The sequence below is a fragment of the Macaca thibetana genome, chromosome 11 (assembly GCF_024542745.1).
Source record: "Macaca thibetana thibetana isolate TM-01 chromosome 11, ASM2454274v1, whole genome shotgun sequence".
In the NCBI taxonomy this organism is placed as follows: domain Eukaryota; kingdom Metazoa; phylum Chordata; class Mammalia; order Primates; family Cercopithecidae; genus Macaca; species Macaca thibetana.
This window is the reverse complement of record NC_065588.1, coordinates 1,160,477-1,188,128: the sequence shown is the minus strand read 5'-3', so window position 1 is coordinate 1,188,128 and position 27,652 is coordinate 1,160,477. Positions and strand designations below refer to the sequence as shown.

The 27,652-nt window shown below is 38.6% G+C and overlaps 1 protein-coding gene across 15 annotated transcripts in view; it reads right to left on the bottom strand.

Moving 5' to 3' along the window:
- The window catches only part of ERC1 (ELKS/RAB6-interacting/CAST family member 1), a 534,923-nt gene that overhangs the window by 344,123 nt on the left and 163,148 nt on the right, over window positions 1-27,652 (bottom strand). For all 15 annotated transcript variants that reach the window (XM_050747035.1, XM_050747039.1, XM_050747032.1 and 12 more), the window contains 4 exons: window positions 15,014-15,151; window positions 13,623-13,763; window positions 12,257-12,397; window positions 5,361-5,554 (listed from right to left, as the gene is read on the bottom strand). In XM_050747035.1, the coding sequence (XP_050602992.1) occupies window positions 5,361-5,554; window positions 12,257-12,397; window positions 13,623-13,763; window positions 15,014-15,151 (614 nt within the window). The remainder of the gene's footprint in view (window positions 1-5,360; window positions 5,555-12,256; window positions 12,398-13,622; window positions 13,764-15,013; window positions 15,152-27,652) is intronic.

The window sequence follows — 27,652 nt, the reverse complement described above, 5'->3', positions numbered from 1 at the left end:
AGTAACTGTATCAGACAGGTCTTTCTCGACTATTCCATAAATAATCCCTTGGCTAAATTTCAAAACACACCCCTCCAAAAAATATACATCCATTAAAATCCTGGTTCGTATATTCCCTCAAATCAGGAAATATAGTAAATCTACAATTCCTATTAATCTTTAGATCACTATCTTTAGATCACTATTATCACTATTAATAAAAGACTCTATTATTCTTTGGATCACTGAAAATTTCTAACTTTGATAAGCCAAAGGCAACCTTTGTTATCTAAATTATAGAAAATCAGATGGTTGCCATTCTCTGAATACAAGTTTTGAAGGGCATTATTGAATCTAACAATCTTATATTAGAGTAAAATTGAAGATTTCTGCTGTAAACACTAAGCTCTGTGAATCCATTAGTCATTATGGTATTAGAAAAAAGGTAACAAAGCACATTAAAAAGCAAAATTATAAGGCACAATACAATATATGGCACAGGGAACAATGTTCCCAGTGTGTTGCTATAACATGGGCACATTCAGCTAAAAGGGACAGTATGAGTGAAAAAGCAGACAGCAAACAATTCTGTATCAGCCTCCAGTACACTTCTGAGCGCTATTTATTTTATTTTATTTTATTTATTTTTTTTTTTTGTTTGTTTTTTTGTTTTTTTTTTTTTGAGACAGAGTCTCGCTCTGTCGCCCAGGCTGGAGCGCAGTGGCCGGATCTCAGCTCACTGCAAGCTCCGCCTCCCGGGTTCACGCCATTCTCCTGCCTCAGCCTCCCGAGTAGCTGGGACTACAGGCGCCCACCACCGCGCCCGGCTAATTTTTTGTATTTTTTAGTAGAGACGGGGTTTCACCGTGTTAACCAGGATGGTCTCGATCTCCTGACCTCGTGATCCACCCGTCTCGGCCTCCCAAAGTGCTGGGATTACAGGCTTCAGCCACCGCACCCGGCCTATTTTATTTTATTTTATTTATTTTTTGAGACAGAGTCTCGCTGTTGCCCAGGCTGGAGTGCAGTGGCGCAATCTCGGCTCACTGCAACCTCCGCCTTCTGAGTTCAAGCGATTCTCCTGCCTCAGCCTCTGGAGTAGCTGGGACTACAGGCATGCACCACTACACTTGGCTAATTTTTGTGTTTTTAGTAGGGATGGGGTTTCACCATGTTGGCCAGGCTGGTCTCGAACTCCTGACCTCAGGTGATCTGCCTGCCTCGGGCCTCTCAAAGTGCTGGGATTACAGGCGTGAGCCACTGCGCCCAGTCACTCTAAGCATTTTTAACATTATACCAAAGAAAAGCCTACTCACTATTAATCTAAATAGAAACTCTAATATGCTCATTTTAGGAGAGAAATTCTCAGTTACATGCAGGGTTCCTGAGGTTAATCTAAATTTATCTACTTACCTAACGACTTTTCAAACTCTGATGTGTTTGTTTTTTTCTATACTATCCAGAACCACCAGATGATGACTTTTTGGAAATATTAACTTGTCTACGTTACAGTGCCCAGTTACTCCATCAAATATTAATCTAGATGGTGCTTGTGAAGGTAGTTTGCTGACATAATTAAAGCCTCTAATCAATTTAAGTAAAAAAGACTATCCTAGATAATCCCAATGGGCATAAATGAATCCTTTGCAAAGACTTTAAAACAGGGCTGAGGTTTCCCCAGGAGAGAAAAGAAATTCTGCCTGTGGACCACAGCTTTGGCTTGTGCCTGCAACAGGTTCCATCCTGCTCATGATCTTCTCTTCCTGTAGCCTCCACAGGGATTTCAGTCTTGCTTAGCCAGCCCCACGATTTTACAAGACTATTCTCTGCAATAAATCTCTTAATATATGTAGGCATATATCACTATATGTACAAATACACATATAAATCTCATAATACATGTATGCTTCTGTGTGTGTTTATATATGAGTGTGTGTATATACGTATTTATCTCTGTGTGTGTGTGTATATATATATACACCTACTAATTCTGCTTCTCACTGGATTCCAACTAATATGCACCACAGTACGGAATGTGAATTTAGAAGTACTACTTCTTAGATTTAATTGGGGAAATATTTTATATTTATAGATGTATTAGTGGGCTTACCCAATCCTCCTTTTAAAATTTCAGGGGGTCAAGAGAGTAGTACAACACTAAATCATCTTCTGACAAGAACTACTATTTTCTGTAACAGCCAACATGGGAAGGAACTATTCACTTATTTCTTTCGATCACAAAGAACAGGCCTGGGAATCCTTCACAACACAATCTGAACCATTTAATATTGGAGATCCTTTTATAAGAAGCACTATAAAATGCAAAGAATAGTAAGGATTTTCTTGAGTTCAATTATTGTAACAGTCTCCTTTTATTTTTGCACTTAGTGGGTAGCTGAACACCCTTAAGAAATTAATTCTACATGCTGAATCTACGGTGTGGCGCTACAGTTACATTAGTTGAGGAGCTATTTAAGGAGTATTCCAGCATAAGAACAACTAAATAAAAGGTGGGCTAGAACAAAGACTAAAACAATTACAACCAGCATTATCAGAACTTTACCAGAATGAACACAGACAGATTTTATCAAAAAGTAAGGTACCTAAAGAGGTATAGTTCAACTTGACATATAATCAGCTGTTCTTTAATTCTGATCAAGCACAATTCAACAAGCCCCAGGAGTAGCAAGAGCAGCAGCAGCAATTCACTCTAGTGTAGACTGTAGCCTTACATAACGCTCACTGTCCCAGGAAGTCCCGAACCAAACCCCCGATGGTACAGGGACAGAAACCTGGCACAGAGGGTACAATCTGTAGGAGACTGGCTTTCTGAGAAACAGCCACGGACAAGGGGCAGAAGGAGCATACACATATAAACACACAGACACCAAAAACCCCAATGGAACAGGACCATGATAAAACAAAAAGAAAAATGAAGAAACTCAAATGATAAATTACAGGCAGCCAGACATACACACAGGAAATAGTGAAATGGCAACACAAGAAGCAAAAGATTAGTAAGAAACACAGCGGCCACACACATGCAAATCAGTACTAAATCTGGGAACAAGAGGTAAAATATAACTCCAACTGTCTGTGACAAAGAATGCACTGATTATCTCCTAAAATAAGCAGAGCTCAGTTTATAAAAATCGCATTCAAGGGCATAAGTGAAAACTACAATCTACCTTAGTTTGTAAGCAAGCCATAATACTAAATATAACCACTTCTACTTAAGACATTGGGTCCAGACGGGGTAAAAGAATAAATCACCTAAGGGTAGGCAGCCTTCAAATAACAGTTGCCAGGAAGTCCAAAAAGAACATAACTAACCTTGGCGGAACAGAAAGAAAATTGATTTGGAATTTACAAACCCCATTCGATTAGCCCTGGCTCAACCACTGTGCCACTTCAGCAATAACTTCTCTGGGCCTCGGTTTCCTCTTCCATAAAATGCCATGCTAGATCACTTTCACAAATTCTATGATTCTACTGTTTATTTAACATCTTAAACTATGTTACCAAGTAACAAATTACAAAGCTGGTAGCAAAAGCTGAGTTATGAAAGCTGTTTCCTCTTTTTTTTTTCCTCCAGTAGCCAAGAAACTGTGTTAAATCCTAAAACAAAATTATAATGCTATAGGGCCAGAGGACAGAAATGTACAGTGCTTTTTCCCAACTTTTATAAGAGTTACATTCTGTGGAAAGAGTAAATCATTTACAACTCTTTCTCAAAATGCGAGAAATATAGTGACTAATAAAAGCTGCTATTTGGTGTGCTTTGGATATCAAATACAGACTTGGTCCTATTTCTTACTCTCCTTCGGTTCACATCCATCTCCCAAAAATCAATATTGGCGCCAAAAATGAATCAAAAACGTTTTCAAGCAAGCTGCCTGGAATAGCAAGCAGTAATTTCAAATGTAGATTTCTAATAAGAAATTAAACCATAAAACTTATTCAAGGAATTTCTTTTCTGAAATATATTTAGTGGGAAGTCACTAATCAATCAACAGCACCACATTTTAATATCTATGCAGTACTGCTGCAGATTCCAGGCCTTTCCACAAGCAAAGAGAGGCATGTATTCATGTAAGTACATAAGGGGTGAGGGGTATATACACATGCATGCATGTGTGTGTTGTGGGGAAAGGTGCAGTATAAAAATGAAGATATAACAAACGCACATAATCTAATCTTGAGGCTATCTTAATTTTAAAATTCTGACTTAAAAAATTTTATCCATATGTCTTATCCAGAACTGAACAAAATGAGTAGAGTCAATATCAAAATAAAAGGAAGTAAGTGACCAGGTAATCAGTCCGTGTTATTTACACTTTCAGTACAGTGAAGGAGAACTGTGAAGGTTAGACTTCATAGTTTTGGTTTCTTGAAAATTAAAATTCTATGACTACAGAATAGGAAAAAATAATAACTTCAGAGGACAATATCAAGTCTACCACTAACCCCAAAACTTTAAAACTTAGTAAAAAATTTATGGAAGTACTCTAACACTTCTCAGCCTTCAAGATCATTAAAAAAATATATTCTTAAGGATCAGTCCCCAAAAGGCCAAGTAGATTAGTGACGCCGTTCTGTCACTGTCAGTCTTTCTGGCTGTTCAGAATATAGGTGATCAATAAAGTTCTACTGGCAGAGTTGTTTCTGCATACTTTTAAATTTATATTAAATATGTGGTGTAAAAGAAGAGGTCAAGAGGCACATGCTTGACCTTTAGCATAAAATAGTAAGAAAACACACCAAAAAAATTCTAGGAAACCCGTCTGCCCAGATCTGTTAAAACACAGAATATTTTAAAGAATTCCAAGGCAGAGACAGCTTCATAAAAAACACATTCGTGGCTCCTAAATTGTCCTCAAAGTGTCTCTCCTCCTAATTTTGATCTAATGCACTGAAGTAACAGTTTGTTTTTCAACAATAAAAACTGTGAAAAGTCTAAAAATTTATAGCCCAAGAGAGCATTAGCTCAACAACAAAGGTCTAAACCAGTGATAAAAGATTAACTCCTTATGCTTGAGGATCATTTGGTCATTACATACAGAAATTAAAAAGCAGACATCTGTCCTCTCTTGATTTGCCAGTAAAAAAAAACTTTAATTTTAAATTAATGAATACTTTCTCTTTTGCCAATCAATGATGTTACAGTCCACAGCTTCCCAGTTTATTCCCATTCTATGTTGCCTTTTAGATACCGCAACAGAGAACGTACACTGACCTAGAGAAAAATGCAGCTAATACAGTAATAGCAAGAACTCGAGAACCTAAATTCAGAGTCAGATATTGAAAAAGTATGTCCCCAAAAGTGTACTTTTAACACCATACTTTAACCTCACGAGTCCCAATCAGCTTCCCTTTCTTACCTTTCCAACTCAGCTATCTTCTTATCTTTGTCATTCTTCTCATTTTCCACCTCCTTCAAGATTTCTAAGAGTCGATCAACTTCTGCCTGGGCCTTGCTAGATTCATCTTTGTACCTGGTGATCTCTCTCTCCAAGTGCTGTATACGGTCACTCATCTCTGGACTGGCTCTGGCTTCCAGTGCTGCCTCATGCGCCTACAGAGAGAAGCATTTCAATCCTATCAGATACACACAGGTGGCAATGGGCAAACCATGTCCCAAATAATGATTTATATTCCAATTTAAGTACAGAATTATCAAATACCTAACAGCTAGTTTGCAATTTATAAGGTCTTTATCTGCTTAAGTATTATATAGACAAATATTAGTAATAAATGGAGAATTATCTTAGGTTCCAAGTAGATTAGTTGTTTTAAATAATACATCTCTGAATATTATTAAATCAAAAATCATCATAAGCCAAAAGATGCTGCAGAGTTTACTGAGACAAACTAACAAGTCATTGGACTGTTGTTATTGATCCCTCCAAGATAATACCAAAAGGCTACACCAGGGACTCACTGCTGATCGTATAGCCGGACCAGTGCAGAGACCTAATTCCCACTAGACCCTAACTTCCATTTCCATTTCCTAGATGCTGCTTTACCTAACATGTGAATCACATGGCCTTGGGCATGTAGAGTCATACAGATACTGTGAGTGTCATGCCATAAAAATGTGAGTTAGGTTAAGAAAATAGCTGCTACCATCACACAGGTACCTCCCTCATGCAAGGACTAGAGAATTTACAAAATAACATGGGACAAACAAATGAATTCAGAAATCAAGAACCACACTTAAGGATGGGCTCTGTGGCTTGAGCCTGTAATCCCAGCACTATAGGAGGCCCAAGCAGGGGGAATGCTTGCAGCCACAAGCTGAAGACCAGCCTGGGCAACACAGCAAGGTCCTATCTCTACTGGAAAAAAAATTGTTTAAAAAAAAATTTTTTTAAAAGAACCACACTAAGATCTGAGAAAAAATTTTTTATTCAGGATCCTATAAAAGTCAACTATTATTATTAATGCAATCTGGAATACAAAACAGTTTCAATAATTACAAACTAATTTTCAAGTCCTTAATTGTCTTCTGGAATCTTTAAAGCCATGTATGTATAACGTATTTAATGAGAAGACAAAAGCTAAGATGTTTTATTTTTTCTTATTCAATAAACAATATATTTAGTCCCTTAAAATGGTGTGAAAAACTATTAAAGGAGAAAATATATATTCTTAGGAAATATTTCAGAAAGCTCTGAAGCAAAGTATCTTGAGTAAATGAGAAATGTCTATATAAATTGTATTAACACGCTTGGTGAAAGCAACAGCTATACTTTTAAGACAAGTCATTTCCGAAGTTTATTTGTTTAAGGCTTCACACATGTAGAAAAAATCTTTTATCTGTCTTAAATATAGGCTTCCCTAACACTTAACCTTGATATACATATGAAGTATATTTTAAGAAACAAAAATCATGTAAGTTTGGAAGGTAAGAAGAGATCACTGTTCTGCACTGAATGTTGCCCAATGTCTGAAATCAGTTGTTTCACATGGTTTCTGTTTTTGAGTTGTTAATTGTAGGAGGGAAATTCCTGTAGCAGTCAATCCTTCATGGGTGGAAGAAGGCTATAAATATATCTAATAGAAAAGGAGAGAGGGAAGAAGAGTATAAGGAGTACCAAGATCAGGAGATTATTTCAATAGAAAGCTGATCATATTACACATAAAGAGAGGGGACAACAAAGGGGAAGAGATTGAAGATGCAAACAAAAGCAGAAGTAACTGAGAAAACTCTTAGTATCCACAAAGAAAGAAGGCGATGAAATAGACAACAGGAGGCAGCTTGATGTAGGGGCACAAAGACGACTGTGTAAACAAACGTAAAGGCCAGCTGCCATTTAATGTCACTGAGATAACTCTGATTTGTAATAATTCATTATAAATTATTTACTATAACTCCACAAATATAACTACTGCATATCAGCATTCTGGGCCTTCATACATGGTAACGAGTCCTTACTTTGAGGTCTCAGCTTAGAAAGTGTCACTTCTGTTAGGAGGTACTCCGTGACCTGGACCTAGGTCAGTTCTCTTTGATATAAGCGTCCCTCACACCGTGTGATTTACTACAATTACCTTCGTAAGTGTCTATCTTCCTGATAGAGGCTATAAATTATATGAGTCAAGGGACAGGTCTGTCTTGTCCACCACTATATATCCTCCGTGCACAGTGTGGTAACTGTCAGAGTAAAAACTCAATTATTTGTAGAAAAAATGAATATGCAAAAGTAGTGGGCTAGTTTCCATTTGATTTAAAACAGTCCCTAGGTCTAAATGGTAGGAAAAGAAAAATGATTGGGAAGAGGAGAAATTAATCAGTAACTAAATATAAGTGCACGATTAAATGTAGCCAGAAGATGATTAAGACTATCAAATGAGGCCAGGTGCAGTGGTTCGCGCCTCCAATCCCAGCACTTTGGGAGGCTAAGCTGGGAGAATTCTTTGAGCCCAGGAGTTCAACACCTGCCAGGGTAACACAGTAGGACCTCGCCTCTACAAAAAAATAATAAAATAATAACAATAAAGATAATAAAAGAATACTAAATGACAATCTTTAAAGACAAAATAAATCAAGCTAAAAAAAAAAAAGATACTATAAACCTTCCCTTCCTTTATGACAACAAATTCTATATCAGATTAGTTTACATCTAAACTCTTGCTGAGTTAATTTGTACTTTAAAATAAAATTCTAAGAATTTTAAACCACCTTAATGATCTTTACAACTTCATAAATTACAATACAAACTCCAAAAAAGGCATTATTTTTCAAATCAGTGTTATAAGCATCCCTTTAAAATGGACTTCTAAGCCAGGTGCAGTGGCTCACGCCTGTCACCCCATCACTTTGGGAGGCCAAGGTGGGTGGATCACCTGAGGCCAGGAGTTTGAGACCAGTCTGGCCAACATGGCAAAACCCCGTCTCCACTAAAAAATACAAAAATTAGCCAGGCGTGGTGGTACACACCTGTAATCCCAGCTACCTGGGAGGCTGTGGCACGAGAATTGCTTGAACCCAGGAGGTGAAGGCTGCAGTGAGTCGAGATTGTGCCACTGCACTCCAGCCTGGGCAAGAGTGAGACTCTGTCACAAAAATAAATAAAAATAAAATGGTTTTCTAAATTGTGGAATATGACATTGAATTCAAGATGCAAGTATTTCTTCTGTCCATAGAGTCACTTATCATGGTATCAATATGAAAGGTATTTTCTGGATGAAGGTGTTTAATTTCATGGCTTCATTTTCTTCTCCCCTTTCTTACCCATTAAGTTCTAACTATATGTTAACCTATGCTTTAAAAATGCAGATCATCTATACACCTTGCTTTTAGAATGTGAAAAGGTCAAGAAGATTCAGAAGCAAAAGCTACAAACTTTAGTGAAATAACAATATTTGTATAAAATGTCACCTTTGGACAAGAGAAGCTGATGTAACAGTGAATAATCCTCCTTAAAATACTGAGTTAAAGGTTAAGCTCTCCATCCACAGGCCTTGTTCTACTGAAAAATACCTACCTTTAACATTATTAAAACCTCAGTACTCATACTCATACACTGGAGGCAGATTTTGTTCTTTCATATTTCATACATGTTATAGTAAAATATGCAAGATTGCAAAACCATGCAGATAATCATATTCCCATAGAAATCAACATTTTCACCACATAAGCTATTTAATGAGAAAGTAAACACTAAGACAAGTTTTTTCCTTATTCAATAAACAACAAAACATATTCAGTCCCTTAAAATGGTTTCAAAAATTATTAAAGGGGTAAACATACATACTTGGGAAAGCTCTGATTCAAAGTACCTTGAGTAAAAGAGAAATGTTCATGTAAATTTTGTTAAATGCTTTGTGGAAGCAACAGAGGTAACTTTCAAGATTAAGTCCTCTACCAATTTCTTTTGTTTCAGGTTTCATCAGTTGTCAAAATTCAGTTACTAAGCATGGCCTTTATAAAAGACTCTATTGGCAGATACATGATTTAATGTGTTAGCAAAACTGTACCCTAAACTGGTGTGTCTAAAAGCCACAACATGGTGGAAATAAAAGCAACGAGAAGCAGTCCTGAATTAATTAACTCACTAGGAACAGAACAAAGCAAAAGCAGCAGAAACGCAAACACTTTCCAAAGTACGAGGAACCTTTTCTATTTTGTAGTCACCTCAATATACTTCAGAGGAATCATTTAAAAAAAAAACAGGCCGGGTGCGGTGGCTCAAGCCTGTAATCCCAGCACTTTGGGAGGCCGAGGCGGGCGGATCACGAGGTCAGGAGATCGAGACCATCCTGGCTAACACGGTGAAACCCCATCTCTACTAAAAATACAAAAAACTAGCCGGGCGAGGTGGTGGCGCCTGTAGTCCCAGCTACTCGGGAGGCTGAGGCAGGAGAATGGCGTAAATCCGGGAGTGGAGCTTGCAGTGAGCTGAGATCCGGCCACTGCACTCCAGCCTGGGTGACAGAGCGAGACTCCGTCTCAAAAAAAAAAAAAACAAAAAAAAAAACAAACCTAGAGTTCCTGTTTCGGGAAGGGAGAGATGAGAAGGTTAAGCATATTCATTTATCTATAGGGTGATAAAAATATCATTCACACAAAAGCCAGAAAAAAACTATCAACTGAGACTTTATGGCAACACTGGCGAGGCCACTGCTGGCTTGGATGAGGGGCTCCGCACTATTACAGGATGCTGAAGACAGTAAGCAGCATCAGGGAGAAAAGAAGACAGAAAAGTAGAGAAAATGGTTTTAAGAGAAGGATAATCAAGGGAAAGAAAATTAATGGTTAAAAACATTTTAAAAAGCTTCAACAACAAAAATCAGAGTATAGAAATAAGTATTTCACTCTACAAGGAAAAAAAAAGAATTAAGCATTTTAAAAATTCTGCTAACTCAAGGCTGAGCATAGTGGTCTTGCTCCCAGCAGTTTGGGAGGCCATGGCAGAAGGATCTCTTGAGGCAGGGGTTTGAGACCAGCCTAGGCAACATGGCAAGACCTCTCCATTTTAAAAAAACAAAAGGCTGGGCGTGGTGGCTCACGCCTGTAATCACAGCACTTTGGGAGGCCAAGGCGGGTGGATCATGAGGTCAGGAATTCAAGACCGGCCTGGTCAACAAGGTGAAACCCCGTCTCTACTAAAAATACAAAAATTAGCCAGGCACGGTGGCACACGCCTATAAACCCAGCTACTATGGAGGCTGAGGCAGGAGAATCACCTGAGTCCAGGAGGCAGAGGTTGCAGTGAGACGAGATGGCGCCACTGCACTCCAACCTGGGTGACAGAGTGAGACTCCGTCTCAAAATTAACTTAGCCAGGTGTTGTGGCATGGGTCTGTTGTCCCAGCTCTTCGGGAAGATGAGGCAGAAGATCACTTAAACCCAGAAGTTTGAAGTCACAGAAAACTATGATTATGCTACTGCACTCCAGCCTGGACGACAGAGCAAGACCCTGTCTCCTAAAAACAAAGAAAAAAAGACCAAAAAAAATCTGGTATCTCAAAAGTTGAGTTTCAATCCTTTCCTTAATAAATTCTGAGGACATTATCTCATACTGAAGACATGGAATGCCAATATTCAGATACAGGATATAAATTCTTAAGCTATAAATAGGTCAAAAATGACTTCAGTTATCATTACCTCAAGACCAGTCATTTCCCACTCCAAACAAAACAGAGAAGAAATCTACTTTTAAAATGTCAATGATAGGCACAGGCTTTTGAATAAATGTAAACTAGAACACTAATAATACACTAGTAATAGTTTCCAAGAAGAAAATATGCCAAATAGTCCTTTATGTAAATCTACACATAAGCTGTAAACCAAAAAACAGAGCCTAATGTAGAAGGTGAAGATAACGAAATTCTAGGCCTCATAAGCTGCTATGAAAAATTAAAAGTATAACAAGTAAAAAAAACTTTCTGACAACATGTGCCCTGTCTTTTTAAAAAAAATGCTAGGAAATTAACATTCTCCAAAATGAGATAAAATCTGAAACAGGATATTTAACAATTGTTCTGAGTCTCAGATCTTACTACACAGGTTAAATTAGAGAATACGCTCTCACTTATTCTTCTTTTTTGTGTATGTGAGATGGAGTTTTGCTCTGTCGCCCAGGCTGGAGTGCAGCGGCGGGATCTCGGCTCAATGCAACCTCTGCCTCCTGGGTTCAAGCGATTCTCCTGCCTCAGCCTCCTGAATAGCCGGGATTACAGGCCCGCACCACCACGCCTGGCTAATCTTTTGTGTGTTTTTAGTAGAGACGGGGTTTCCCCATGTTGGTCAGGCTGGTCTCGAACTCCTGACCTCATGATCCGCCTGCCTCGGCCTCCCAAAGTGCAGGATTACAGGCGTGAGCCACCGTTTTCTCTTTTTTTACGAGATGGGGTCTCACTCTGTGGCACAGGCTGGTGTCCAACTCCTGACATCAAGTAATCCTCCCACCTCAACCTCCCAAGTAGCTGGAATTACAGGCACGAGTTACCGCACCCGGCAGAAGTCTGATTCTAATGGAAGAAAAATGTCAGGTAACTGAGATTTTTACACTGTCGTCTCATATTTCACCCACGAGGGAGCTGCATATTTTAATTTTTCTCTGAACTGTCAATTTTCAAAGACTTGGGGGATTATCTTGAATAAAATAAAGTAGGATAAGAATGCTAAGATAATTAATTCAGGTATACATGGTATTTTAAAGTTTGGGGGATTATTACTCCATTGGTAAATTATTTCATATAAACATGCCAAGGCTATGCTCTTATTTAAAGCAAAGCAAAAAAAAAAATGTGAAAAATTTTCTTTAACCTTTTTCAATTGTGATTCCATTTTCAGACACTCCTCCTTCTTCTGCTCCAAAGCGATCTCTAGTGTCTTAAGCCGTGAGTCCTTTTTCAGTCCTGAGGACGCCAGAGAAGAAGCATGCTCTTTCAGATCCAGAAGTGAAGCCTAAAAGAAGCAACACACATCTAGAATAAATAACTATAAACAAAATAGAGATTTAAAATTTTAAATTTATCGTGGTAGCTGTAATTTCCTTTCCATTACCAAATGCTGACATATTTCCATTTCAAGGAAATTCATCATGAAATATAAAACAATATTAACTCTAGCTTTCAACTCTTAACAAATAAGATAGATTCTCAAGAAATACCAATTGAACAGTGATTTAAAGAGTTCTGTCAATACATACCCATTCTACAAAATAAACCAAAGTAGATCAAGCTTTGTGAATGTAAGTAGTCAAACCTCAGTAGCTACATTAACTTAAACAAAATACATTTTTCGGCCAGATACTTGTAATCCCAGCATTTTGGGAGGCTGAGGCAGGGGGATCACTTGAGGCCAGGAGTTCAAGACCAGCCTGGGCAACATAGCAAGACCCTGTCTTCACAAAAAAAAAATTTTTTACCTTAGCTGGGCATGGTAGTGCACACGTATAGTCCCAGCTACTTGGAAGACTGACATAGGAAGATCCCTTGGGCTCAGGAGTTCAAGACTGCAGTGAGCTATGATAATGCCATTGCACTCCAGCCTGGGCAACAGAGTGAGACGCTATCTCTTAAAAGAAAAAAAAAATAAATCACATTTTTCCCTATTAAAAGAAAAATTCTATTAGGAATTTAAACTTCCATAACATTTCCTAAAGATATCAGAAAGAAAATCCACAGAAAGATGCTACAGTTCATGCATTATCACCATCTGATTACACAGCATGAGGCATCTTTGCTCTTCAGGTCATACTAACAGGATTCTCCAAAAGCAAGATTCAAGTAGATTAAGTCACCCAATTTAATAGCTGTTGTGTTCTTTGATAGTTGGTATACATAAAATTTCCTTCTTTTGCATATTCCTTTTATCTGTCAACTTTCTTATCTTTAGCACACTAGTTCTCCAAATGTATCTGAGCTTCAGTTACTTTAGGTCTATAAAAATATTAGTAAGTAAAAAACCAACATAAAACATAGTAACACTTAGAAAATGAATGAACCAATCCACTACGTCTCTGCAAAGCTTTCTGAAATATTCCTTAAGGTATCACAAAAAGCCTGCTAAAAGAATATTAAGCATTTTCCATCGAATACTTTTGTACATGCATTATGAAAACACCAACAGCATACAGACACGTGCAATGATTGAGCAAACAAACTAATTCCATTTCGGTGAGCTTAACCTCTTTCTCTGAAAGGTCGCCTTGCAATAGGCTGACTTTTTCCTTCAAGTCTTTAAGATCTTTTTTGTAGTTATCAATTTCCTCTTGCTTCTCACGCTCATCTCTGTCCCTCTGCTCCTTTAAGCGTTCAATTGTCCGCTCCTGATGAGAGAATAAATCAAGATGTGAGGAAATTCCCTTTTGCACTTATATGACTGTAATTCTGCTATTAGCTGATAAAATTTCAAACTTCTATGTTCAAAAGACAATGGTAAGTTTTTAAAGAATCCACTTTTTTTTTTTGAGATAAGAGTTTTGCTCTTGTTGCCCAGGCTGGAGTGCAATGGCATGATCTTGGCTCACCGCAACCTCCGCCTCCTGGGTTCAAGTGATTCTCCTGCTTCAGCCTCCCAAGTAGCGTGCCACCACACCTGGCTAATTTTGTATTTTTAGTAGAGACGGGGTTTCTCCATGTTGGCCAGGCTGGTCTCGAACTTGTGACCTCAGGTGATCCGCCCGCCTTGGCTTCCCAAAGTGCTGCAATTACAGACATGAGCCATAGTGCCCAGCCAGAACACACTTTCTAAATAATTCATCCTTCTTATTCATCTTGCCATAACAAGGACATAGCTTTATTCATTTCAATCCCAAGGTTTCTTTTCTTATAATCTCAACTGGTATTTGATACCACTAAAGTATTCTTTTGGAATATTTCCGTTTATTCAATTTCCAGGTAACTAAAAGCTTACATATACACCCTAAGGGCAGTAACTATCAAACATTTCTTCTCGATATATTACTCACATGTCGCCTACAAGGCAATGGAAACAACTCACAACTCACACACCAAAAAGGGGGAATGGGAAAGATGTTGATATATTGAGTTTAAAATATAAAGGAAGGTAAAGAAAAGAGAAATCATCAGAACTTTCTGTCAACAGATACTCAAGAAGTTTGAAAATCAGAGCAATTTGGCCAGGTGCAGGGACTCATGCCTGTAATCCCAACACTTTGGGAGGCCGCGGTGGGTGGATTACTTGAGGTCAGGAGTTCAAAACCGGTCTGGCCAACATGGCAAAACCCCGTCTCTACAGAAAACACAGAAGATTAGTTGGCCATATAGTGGCTCATGCTTGTAATCCCAGCTACTTGGAAGGCTGAGGCAGGACAATCGCTTGAAACTGGGGGGTGGAATTTGCAGTGAGACAAGATCACACCACTGCCCTCCAGCCTGCGCACAGACTGGGACTCTATCTTAAAAAAAAAATTTCCCCTTCACACTACATATGTCAGCAAGAGCACACAGCAGTTCTTTTCCCTTTTGCCCACAGGGATTTCTTTTGTATTCTACACCCAGTCTTAGATTAATGAGAACGCAGAAAACGCGTGTGGAGTTGGGGACTGTCACTCACTTTCTCTGCAAGGGCCTCCTCCAAAGTTGTCAAGGCAGTGTCAGTGTTGGTGGTGTCGGCCTGCAAGGATTTGACCCGCTCTTTCAAGCTGCTCATCTGCTTTTCCTTATCTCTAAGCTGCTCTTGAAGATTTTCAATCTAAATGCACATAAATATTTAAGGGAAAAGAGAGGACATTTATAAAAACACAGCGGCACAATCAAAATCATTTCAATTTGAAAACAGTTCAGGGTTGTCTGTGTGTGCGCGTTCTGTAGAAATCATTTAATCCTAAGAGTTTCAGAATTACATGCAAAACCTTAAATTTGTAGGCAAATTGAATTTGTAGGAATTTGTAGGCAAAACAAAAAAAAGGTACACACGTGTATGGACACACACACACACACACACACACGCACGCACTCACACACATACACACAAATCCCTAACAAAATAAGAAAAGTAGCTAGCAGAAAAGATCCAGTATAGAGATGGCCACGTAGAGAGGAAAGCCATGAGGACTAGAATTACTTCTAATATGACACTGTAAACGCCAAGAGGGATTCCTTGACAAAGAATAAAGGGAGGACAGAGAATAGAGCAGCTAAACAGCGAGAAAGACAAATCAGCTATATAAAGAAAAGGCTGTTCTTAAAGGCTAGTGTTATGTCAGTTTTATATCATCTTTTATCTAAGCAGCAAACATTTTCACAGCCATTCGTTCATACATACATGCATTCATTTACTTATATCATCTTTTATCTAAGCAGCAAACATTTTTGTGGCCATTCATTCATATACACTTATATGTGCTCATTTACTCAAAAACCATTTGTTGAATTCTTTATTACATGCCAGACACAACGGATATGAAGAAAAATGAATAGGCTCGTTTTTATTCCACTATGAGATGGTAAGAAAATGCATCATCACACAGCTGAAGCCAAGCTACAGAAGAGCTTGTGTACCAACCTAAGGAGCAAAGACGCTTGTGTACCAACCTAAGCAGCACAGACTTTATTCCAGAGAGGGGAACCATTAGAGATTTTTAAGCACAGAAATGGCCTGGCCAATTCTGTACTTTAAATAAGTAACAGTGCCAGTGTTGGCAGTGTCAGCATGCAAGGACCCGACCCATTCTTTCAACAAAAATTTAAGAGGACTTCGCATATAGACATTGAAAACCATTAGAGTTTGTATCAGTTCAGGCAAGATTATGGGGACTAAACATACTGTGAGATAACATTGTGGAAATAGCGCGTTATCACTCAAGCACAACAAGCAGCATGTTATCACTCAAGTACAAGGAGACTCAAGTACAATAAAAAAGTATTATTCAAGTATAATAAAAAAATCAAAACTATAAGGAAATTCTGAGGAGCTATCCTTAATAAGCTAAAGGAAAATTATAAATAAACCAACTACTCACAAAGTTCATTCATTCACTATATACACACGAGTTCAAATTCCTGCCATAGATCAGGCACTTTTCCAGTTGCTGAGGAAACAGAGCAATGAAAACAGACCAAATTCCTGCCTTCATGGAGCTTACATTCTAGTAAGGTAGATAAATGAATGACGGGAGGAGGGAGGGAGTGACTGAAGAAATGAATGAATCAATATAGCGTAGGGCAGAGATAAGTTCTATGGAGAAAAATGAAGCAGGAGAACATAACCACCGTCTCCTCTTGAGCTGATACTAGAACTACCTGATTTTTCTACATGGTTTTCAAAATGCAAGATAAACATTATCTCCTCTAGGAATAGTCTGTTATCCTCACCCCCACGAGAAAAACTTGATCATTGTCTGTACCCCATTAATGATACATATACATGTATACATTATGTATAAATACACACTCCTCCATTCTTCCAGGTATCTATATATTGATCACACATCTCCATTCCTCCATCTATCAATCATTATAGCACTGATTAATGTAGGTAGCCATATGTAATTCTTTGTTTTATACATGTCTCCACAAGTAGACATGGATCCTGCCCCTCCATCTGTTTTGTACCTTCCTATATGGTACATCTCAGATCGTAGCAAACATTAATCAATAAGTGAATATATAAGTTTGGACTTTCATAAACTGCATTTAGGGATTCACAAAAACTCTTGCCAAGAACGGAATTACAAAACAATCCTGGATCCAATTGTCAGGTAGTTTCTTACATTAATAAATTTAGTACAAGCTCTTTAAGGTACCTCTCTAGAGTCAAGAAGGACTTGACAGGCAGAACAAAAAAGCTAAGAAAGAGATTTGGTAAGTTTAGAATAGGGTACACGGATATGTTGAAGCTTACATTTTCACTTGTTAACAAAGAGATAATCAAATGGGTGAACCACTGAATTGCCCAGTAAGAGACCAAAGCCTACTGTAAGAATTGAGTTCATCCCAGATGGAAAGCAGTAATAGTCAGACACTACTATTGAAATCGCATCTGGGTCAACATTTAGGGAAACTCATAACCATTAAAGAGAATTTCGCCACTCAAAAATTCAGTACTCTATATATGCATATACCTTCATTTCTTATGCTTTGCTTTATTGCTCTTCACAGGTACTGGTTTTTTACTAACTGAAGGTTCGTGGCAACCCTGCGTTAAGCAAGTCTATCAGCGCTACTTTTCAACAGCATTCTAACTTGGTATCTCTGTCACATTTTGGTATTCCTGCAATATTTCTCATTATTAGTGTATCTGTTATGGTGATCTGTGATCAGTGATCTTTGATGACACTATTGTAATTTATTTGGGGTGCCATAAACTCTACCTGTATGAGATGGTGAACTTAAGAAACGTTGCATGTGTTCTGCCTGTTCCACTGATCAATCATTCCCTCTCCTCTCTCCCTGTGTCAGCCTTCCTATTCCTTAAAACACAACTACATTGAAATTAGGCCAATTCATAACCCAACAATGCCCTCTAAATAGTCAAGTGGAAGGAAAAGTCGCACATCTCTCATTTCTAGTCCAAATTTGGAAATGATTAAGTCAAATGCTGCAAGCAGAGTTTGAAAAGTAAAAAAGATTAAGCTTAGTGAGGATGGCATGTCAAAAGCCAAGGCAGGCTGAAAGCTAGGCCTCTGGAACCACACAGTCAAGTCACTGAAGGAAATCAAAACTGCCACTCCAGTGAACACACAAAAAACAAATCAACCTTATTGCTGATATGGGAAAAGTTTACTGGTTTGGATACAGGATCAAACCAGCCACAGCATTCCTCAAGCCAACGCCTAATCCAGAGCAAGGCCCTAACTTCTTCATTTCAATGGAGATTGAGAGGTGAAGAAGCTAAAGGAGCAAAGTTTCAAGCTAGCAGAGGTTGGTTCATGAGGTTTAAGGAAAGAAGCCGTCTCCATAATCTAAAAGTGCAAAGTAAAGCAGCAAGTGCTGATGGAGAAGCTGCAGCACCTTATCCAGGTCTAGCTAGGATAATCAGTGAAGGTGGCCTCAGCAAACAATGGACTTTGAATGCATTTGGTTGGTGCAAAAGTAATTGCAGGTTTTGCCATAGAAATTACTTTTGCACCAACCTAATAGATGAAACAGCCTTCGGCAAAAGATGCCATCTAGAACTTTTATAGCTAGAGAGGATAAGTCAACGTCTGGCTTTAAACCTTCAAACATTAGCCGGGTATGGTGGCCCATGCCTGTAATCCCAGCTACTCAGGAGGCTGAGACGAGAGAACTGCTTGAACCCAAAAGGCAGAGGTTGCAGTGAGCCAAGTTCATGCCACTGCACTCCAGCCTGGGCAACGAAGCAAGACTCTGTCTCAAAAAGGAAAAAAAAAACAAAAACAAACAAAAAAAACACAAAGAAAACAAAGCTTCAAAGAAGAGGATGACTCTCTTGTTAGGGGATAATGCAGCTGGTGACTGAAAGTTGAGGCCAATGTTCATTTATGATTCTGATTAAAGAATTCTTTAAATTAGTAATTAAAGAATTACTCTGCCTATGCTTTATAAATGGAACAATGAAGCCTGGATCACAGCCCATCTGTTTACATTATGGTGTACTTGGTGTATTAAACCCACTGTGGAGACCTACTGCTCAGAAAAAAAGATGCCTTTCAAAATATTACTGCTCATCAACAACGCATCTGGTCACCCAAGAGCTCTGACAGACAGACACAAGGAGATTCATGCTTTTCTTATGCCTGCTCATACAACATCCATTCTGCAACTCCTGGATCAAGGAGCCATTCTAATTCCTAGTCTTACTATTTAAGAAACGTATTTTGTAAGGCCATAGTTGGTGATTCCTCTGATGGATCTGGGCGAAGTAAACTGAAAACGTTTTGGAAAGGATTCACCATTCCTGATGTCATTAAGAACATTTGTGATCCATAAGAGGAGGTCAAAATATCAACGTTAACAGGAGATCAGAAGAAGTTGATTCCAATCCTCCTGGTTAACTCTGACAGACTCAAGACTTCAGTAGAAGTCGTCACTAAACATGTGGAAATAGCAAGAGAACCAGAATTAGAAGTGGAGCCTGAAGCTGTGACTGAACTGCTGCACCCTCATGATAAAATTTGAACAGATGGGCCAGGCACGGTGGCTCACACCTGTAATCCCAGCACTTTGGGAGGCCGAGGCAGGCAGATCACTCGAGGTCAGGAGTTCAAGACCAGCCTGGCCAACATGGAGAAACCCCATCTCTACTAAAAATGCAAAAAGTTAGCCAGGCGTGGGGGTGGGCGCCTGTAACCCCAGCTACCTGGGAGGCTCAGGCAGAAGAATCACTTGAACCCAGGAGGCAGAGGTTGCAGCGAACCAAGATCACGCCATTGCACTCCAGCCTGGGTAACAATAGCAAAACTCTGTCTCCAAAAAAAAAAAAAAAAAAAAAAAAAAACTGACAGCTGTGGAGCTGCTGCTTCTGAATGAGTAAAAAGAGTTGTTTTTTTTTTTTTTTGTTTTTTGTTTTTTGAGACAGAATCTACTCTTGGTGAAGATACTGTGAACATTGCTGAAATCACAACAAAATATGTAGAATATTGATAAACTCCGTTGATAAAGCAGTGCCAAGGGTTGAGAGGATTGACTCTAATTTTGAAAGAAATTCTACTGTGGGTAAAATGCTATCAAATAGCACTGCATGATTCAGAGAAATCTTTCTTGAAAGGACGAGTCCATCGACGCAGCAAACTTCATTGATGTCTTTAAGAAATTGCCACAGCCGCCCCAACCTTCAGCAACCACCACCCTGATCAGTCAGCAGCCACCAACACAGAGGCAAGACCCTCCACCAGCAACAATATTACGACGTGCTGAAGGCTCAGAAAATCATTAGCGTATTTTGCAATACAGTATTTTTAAGTTATGCACATTTTTAGATATAACGCTATTGCATACTTAATAAACTACAATATAGTATAAACATAACTTTTACATGCTCTGGGAAGCCAAAAAATGTGTCTGACTCATTTTATTGTGGTAGGGACTGAATCTGCAATGTCTCTGAGGTATACGTGTACACACAGAACACAATGCCTTGGTGTTTACATGTTCAACCAGCTGTGCAGGTCATTCCAGTTGCTAACATACAGGCCTTACACAAAGAAAAGCTATGGCCATGCTGCTGACTAGACTTTCTTGTCAAGAAAGGGCAATACAAGAAACATTATTTAAAATGAAATTTCACAGAACCAACCAAGTTTTACAAGACAACAGATTGGTTTTATGAGCCTACCTAATATACAAACACCCCTTACATACATAATAAGGATAATACCCTTCTTTCTACTCCATCGTCTGCATCTAGGGAGAAATTAAGGAATTAAAATGTTAACAATTTCACTTTTATACCTTATATGTAATTAAACGATTAAAGGAATCCATTATTCTTTGCTAGTAAACATTTCTGCTGATATACTCAAGTGCAGAAGCTGCTGAACCAGGTAAAATCCCATCAGCAAATTCTCGACAAGCTACTTTCTTTTTTTTTTTTTTGAGACGGAGTCTTGCTCTGTAGCCCGGGCTGGAGTGCAGTGGCCAGATCTCAGCTCACTGCAAGCTCCGCCTCCCGGGTTTACGCCATTCTCCTGCCTCAGCCTCCCGAGTAGCTGGGACTACAGGCGCCCGCCACCTCGCCCGGCTAGTTTTTTGTATTTTTAGTAGAGACGGGGTTTCACCGTGTTAGCCAGGATGGTCTTGATCTCCTGACCTCGTGATCCGCCCGTCTCGGCCTCCCAAAGTGCTGGGATTACAGGCTTGAGCCACCGCGCCCGGCCTTACTTTCTTTTTCAATTACCCATTCTAGACAGACAGACTGTGGAGTCGGAGAGGTGAAAAGGCTATTCTTAGACGCTTATTTACTTCTAAAAGAAGAGAAACAAACATTCATAGTGAAAGGATCTCACAAAATAAAAAAAAGAAGGGTGGACACTAAGATTACCTCCTCTGGGCAAGTTGCCATCAGTGAGGAAGACCTGAAATAGACCCAGATGGGTGTAAACCAGCTGTGCAAGCACGGAACAAACCCAAAACATGAGAGGGGTGGGAGGTGGGTGTGTCTATAAAAATACTTCTCTTTCCATTGATCCAGCATCATGATGGATAACATTTGAGCCCCACTGAAGGCTCCTGTGACATATCCTCACTTTCCTTGTGATCAAGGACCTCAGTTGATATGAGTCACTAACCAGCTGAAGTATGAATGTTACCACATTATTCTTGTCACTATTCTCTTCTTTTTCACCAAGCTAAAGCTGAGGTTGTAAATGTTGTTTCCTCTGACAGTCCCATACCACAGTATTTCAGTATGTATTATGCCATTTTATAAAATATTCAGCAGAGAGCCTATTCTACACTAAGTTCAATAATCCACAGGATCTGAAATACAAGATTTATAAGAAGCTCTGAACAGCCAAGAGAAAAACTGGATCCATTATGCACATGCTAGAAGATAAAGATCAAAATGATTGTTCAGAATCATGTGTAGCGGAAAAATACCCTTTTAATATGCTCGGTATATCTAGTTTTTAAAAAGTCTCCATTTTTTAGGACTATAAACCACAGAATCCCTAGAAAACAGTAACAAGAACAACAATGATAACAGTGGCGGTGTGGAGGCAGATCACAGGAGCAGCCAACACCTAAAAACGTGCCAGGTACCGGTGTAAGGACTTTATATGTAATAATGATTGAAGCATCACTACAGGACTACGAGAAAATCACTAGGCAATCTAGCTCCAGAATCTACTCTTAATTACCACCCTATAAATAATACATTCTATGGTGAAAAACTGAAAAAGTAATCACATAAAGCATCTTTCCATAAATGATCTTATGATTATAGTGTTCATTCATAGAGTATATCATTACTACGATCATGTATTTAAAATGTACCCGCTACTGAAGCAAAGAATAAAAGAACCCCCAAAGAATGAGGTACCAAACCACTGCAAATGGAAAAGTACATTCTTCATGGATGAAACATACATCTAATCACCATACACTAAAGCTGGTGGGCAGAGCCAAAGATACTTGACGTAAGGATTTCAGGACCACGATGTTATTAAAATAATCTGTTTAGCCTAACTTTCAAGGCTAAAGGAAGCTAGTTTATTTACAGACAGATAGACCAAGGAGAACTTGCTAATAAAACATTTAAAAGGTTTTTCTTCTGTTACATAAATTAGTTTTAAAATTGAAAATTAATAAAACAATTGTAACAGAAAAGGATACATTTTATAATCCCATGGGGGTTTTTTTTGTATAAACTCTCCCTGACATAGAAAGAAATCACTACCATTAGCATGTATTCAATTTCTCTACAAGCAAAATTTCGTAGCGATCAAAGGAACTGGCATTTATTCCACACACCTGTGCCCTCAATGATAACAGAAGCGGGGTGATATCAAACAGGTTTATATATACAGTTCACCATCATAGATAATTATCACTGTGTAGTAAACTCAAGAAATACCTATTTGTTTGTTCTGTTTTTGAGACAGTAAACTCAAGAAATACCTATTTGTTCATTCTGTTTTTGAGACAGGGTCTTGCTCTGTCACCAAGGCTGAAGTGTGACAGTGTAATCGTTGCTCACTGCATCCTTGAACTCCTGAGCTCGAGTAATCCTCCAGTCTCAGCCTCCAGAGTAGGGGAGACTACACATGCATGCCACCACACCCAGCCAATTGTTAATCTTCGTAGAGACGAAGTATGGCAACATTGCCCAGGCTGTTCTCAAACTCCTGGCATCAAGTGATCCTCCCACCGTGGCCTCTCAAAGCACTGGGATTACAGATGTGAGTCACTGTACCCAGCCCAAGGAAGAAATATTTTTAAATTAACTGTTTGGAGAAAGACGACATTATTCCTTAAAATGACCTCTGTAATCATGGTACAGTTTTGTTTACTAGGGTGGAAAGAAACAGAAATAAAATAGTTACTTTATATACCGGCTTTCTTGTCCTCATACAATTTTTATTTTAACAAGAAAGAAACACTGATGAAATCAGAGGAAGTCTAATGCTGACTGCAATGCTACATAGTGAATTCATCAAATCTGCATACTAATTCCACACTGGCACAGATTTATTGACATCTTTTGTTTTGGCTTTTATCAGCACTGCCCAGTTGTCAGGAGCCATCATGTTTCAGTGTGGGTGATTTATTCCCAGCCAAGTGGAACTGATTACTCTGCCTTTGAGGCCCAAATCACTGGGCAAACGCAGAAGACACTTCCTCTAGGACACAGTTCTGAGGACCAGACAGCTCAAACACACTTTTTGCAATCCCCTGGTTCACTTTAAATATCATTTAAAGGAACACTTTTGAGGGTGCCTCCACAGTTCTTTGAGGTAGCCATCAGCATCAAATTTACTGTATGAAGTCAGTTATTCGAAAAGGCTCTGATCTTTACTTTCTTGGTTAATAATGCCTTTCGGTATTGATGGCAGAAATACAGTCTGGATGAACTGGTCAGAATCAGTTGGCAAAGAGGGATCTATAGTAATTAATAGTGAATTTTTCCTTTTCAGGTTCTAAGTCCCCTGATTTCTAGTCAACAGTTTGTCTACCATCAGACACTCAAACAAAATATACAAACAAGGCAAAACTATAATTTACCAAAAAAAAAAATAAAAGATTCACCGGTTTTGGCCCAGGGCGTGGTGGCTCACGCCTGTAATTCCCAGCACTTGGAGGCCGTGGCCGAGGCTGCAGATTCATGAGGTCAGGAGATGGAGACTATCAAAAAGGTAAAATCTGTCTTACTAAAAATACAAAAAATGTCTTGCCCAGACTACTATGTTGACATCTAAATTTTTGCTTCTCCACTTGTTTCCAGTGATGAGAAGCTGCAAGACTGACAAAACCATAAGAAACTCTAAGCAATGTTTTAAATTCAATTTGGGTTTTTAAAAGTTTTCATATCAGTATTCTCAATTACTGCTTATGGTCCTCAATAAGCCCAGCAAAGATGTCGTCAGGCAGCAACTAATACTTCCTTGGTTGGGTTTCCCTCTCAGTTGTGCTGTTCTCTCATAGTACAGACTACAGAGTGAATTACTGTAATGAGTGACTAGTTACGTGGCATTGAGCAATTTGCTTAATCTTTCTCATCACTTTAACTGTAAAACAAGACTATTAATATGCCTTTCGATTATAAAATATAACAATGTTCTTATAAGGAAGAAGAGAACATTTAAAAAGTAATAAACTTCACCAGAATACTACTATATTTTATCTTTAAAACTGTTTAAAACTGTAGAAGTTAAATCATACTTCGCAAGTTAAACTCTCTACTTCCTTCAGGTTTACTTCTAAAAAGGGAGGGGAAAAAAGCTGTATGAAGCAAATAAATGTACACAGAGTATATTTCCTTAGCTACCAGTAAAAATACCATCATCAAATCAAACTTCACTTACTGTGCATTGTTTTTGCAATAAAATGATATTTCAAGTTTAACTGTACATATTCTCCATCAACAAAGAACTGCAAAGTGAGTTCTATTAGACAATTACAAGTAAAGGAAAGGAAAAAATTCTAATGTCTAACTAAATTATGTTTCAGATGTAAAATTCAATTAGGCCTGACACAGTCTTCTCTAAACTTAGCTTGTTCCACAGCTGGGTTAACATTTAAAATAATACCATTTAGAAAATACAGGAACTGATCTTTATTAAAAATAAAAAGGCACAATTTTAAAAATAAAATGTTTTCTCAGAATATATTAGTAAACACTGTCTTTAATTAAGAAAACAACAACCTTACTCTCCTGTCCGATTTTATGATACGGAAAAAGTGAAGAAACTAACAAGTGTCTCATCCAAGACTTCACAGAAAACGAACAGAACACACAAAGAACCCTTCTCTCTGGCGTGTACCCAAAACAAAACAGAAGAGATTCACAGAACCAACTAGGACAGAAAAAACAAAACAAAACCAAACCTATATCTCCATCAGCTTTCTGCTCCTGCTAAATCTAAAACTCTAAATATCAAAACCTAGGAAACTGGCGATGCAAGCAAAATGAAATAAACAGAAGTTACAGAAGCATGGAAGGGAATGCTGATAGCATCTGGGTAAGCAAATTAAACTCCAAGCTACATTATCATTTATAATCAATCAAGCAAGAAGCTGTACAATTTTAACACGGATTTTGAATGCAGCTCAGATTCAAATGCTCAATTACATTTTCCAGGTCAGTGATTTATTATAAAGATAAGAAATTTACTGTAACACAAAACTACTTTAAACCACAGGGGAGAACCCTGGGAAGGAGGAGCCCAATACTAATCCCATTGTACTGCACGCTTGGCCATCTGCTATTGTCTCGTTTCATTCTCTAAGCACAGGGTTACCCTAGTGCATACAAATATGTAAACTACCTAGAAAGCAAGGAAGACTGTGGGCGGACAGAGGTGGCCCAGACACAGCCAGACAGTCCACAGTATGTGACTAACTTATAACCCAGCCAATACCATAACTGCCATTGTGCTCGGAAGCAAAAATTTAGTTTAAGCATATCTAGATAAATAGCTTCTCAAGACTCCTCCCTCAATATTACAATATTTAAATATTACTTAAATATACAAGTATAAACAATATTCATGAAAGAAATGATTAGAGAATGTAGACACTAAAGAACAAGAAAAGGATAAATGTAGTGTTACCTTATTCTTCTTCCTTAGGGGGACAAGTGTCTGAATCAAGAAGCAAAGTACAGAATTAAGGCTTTTTGTACAGAATTAAGGCATCTCTACAGGGATACCTAAAGTTCTACCTTAAAAGTTTTACCACAATATCCCACCGAAGATACATTTCTACAGTTTTTGATTGAAAATCTTCTGGGACAGAGGAAAGAAAAACTGAACTGAACTGCTTCCTAAATAACCAGGACGATAAAGATGACTACATTCACTGAAATCTTTCTCATTCTGTAAAAATTGGGGATCATTTTCTCAGGGAGCAGGTGACTTCAAAGTTCCTAAGACAGAAACGGCATTTGTATGCAGAGTTCTAACAGAAATTTTAAGAGCATCTATGACAAATGTTTAAAGAGCAGAAGTGAAATGCCAGGGCATGACACACTGAAAAGGAACACTCATCCTCGTTTTTATTCACACCGCTCCCTAGGCTCAGATGCCCCCTTCTCCATCTACCTCGCAAACTTTCAAGACTCAGCTCCTAAGACTTCCTTAGACTCCTTTCATACAGGGCTAAATCTAAAATTCCTCATTTTTTTGCCCCACCGTATTTCATTCATATCATAACTTTCTAACCTCCCATAATTCTCGGACTCCTGAGAGCAGAGACCACATCTATATGTCTTTGTACTTAACACAGTGCCTAGCACACAGTGGAAAATATTATGTGGAATGAGGACAGTTTAGAAAGACTGGGAGACCCATGAGAACATAATTGTGACTGTACAACTATAAATGTACTCATTAGGGAAAAAGAAGAAGAAACAGCAAAGACTATTCCCATGCATACATTGCTTAGAACGCTAGGAAAATACGTGTAGGTGGTGGTCCTGAAAAACCTGAAACGGTCGGGTATGCTGACTCCCTATCAAGGCATCATCATTAGAAGGAATTTCAGGCTGGGCACAGTGGCTCCTGCCTGTAATCTCAGCACTTTGGGAGGCCAAGGCAGGAGGATTGCTTAAGACCAGGAGTTTGATACCAGCCTGGCCAACACAGTGAGACCCTGTCTCTACAAAAATAAAAATAAAGAAGAAGGAATTGTACAGGCTGATTTTAGATTTTTTTTTTTTTTTTTTTTTTTTTTTTTAAGGCAGAGTCTTGTTCTTTCGCCCAGGCTGGAGTGCAGTGGCGTGATCTCAGCTCACTGCAATCCCCACCTCCTGGGTTCAAGAAATTCTCCTGCCTCAGCCTCCCCAGTAGCTGGGATTACAGGTGTGCACCACCACGCCCAGCTAATTTTCTGTATTTTTACTAGAGACAGGGTCAAGCTCCTGACCTCAGGTGATCCACCCTCCTCAGCCTCCCAAAGTGCTGGGATTACAGGTGTGAGCCACCATGCCCAGCCTGATCTTAGATTTTTAAGGGTCTTATTGAAGAACATACATGAAAGACAAATAGGAATACAGATTTATAGAAGTCTGGACCTGCAAACAAAGTGAGCTTACAAAAGAAAAAAATTCTACAGGCAACAAAAAAAGCTTTTAGAA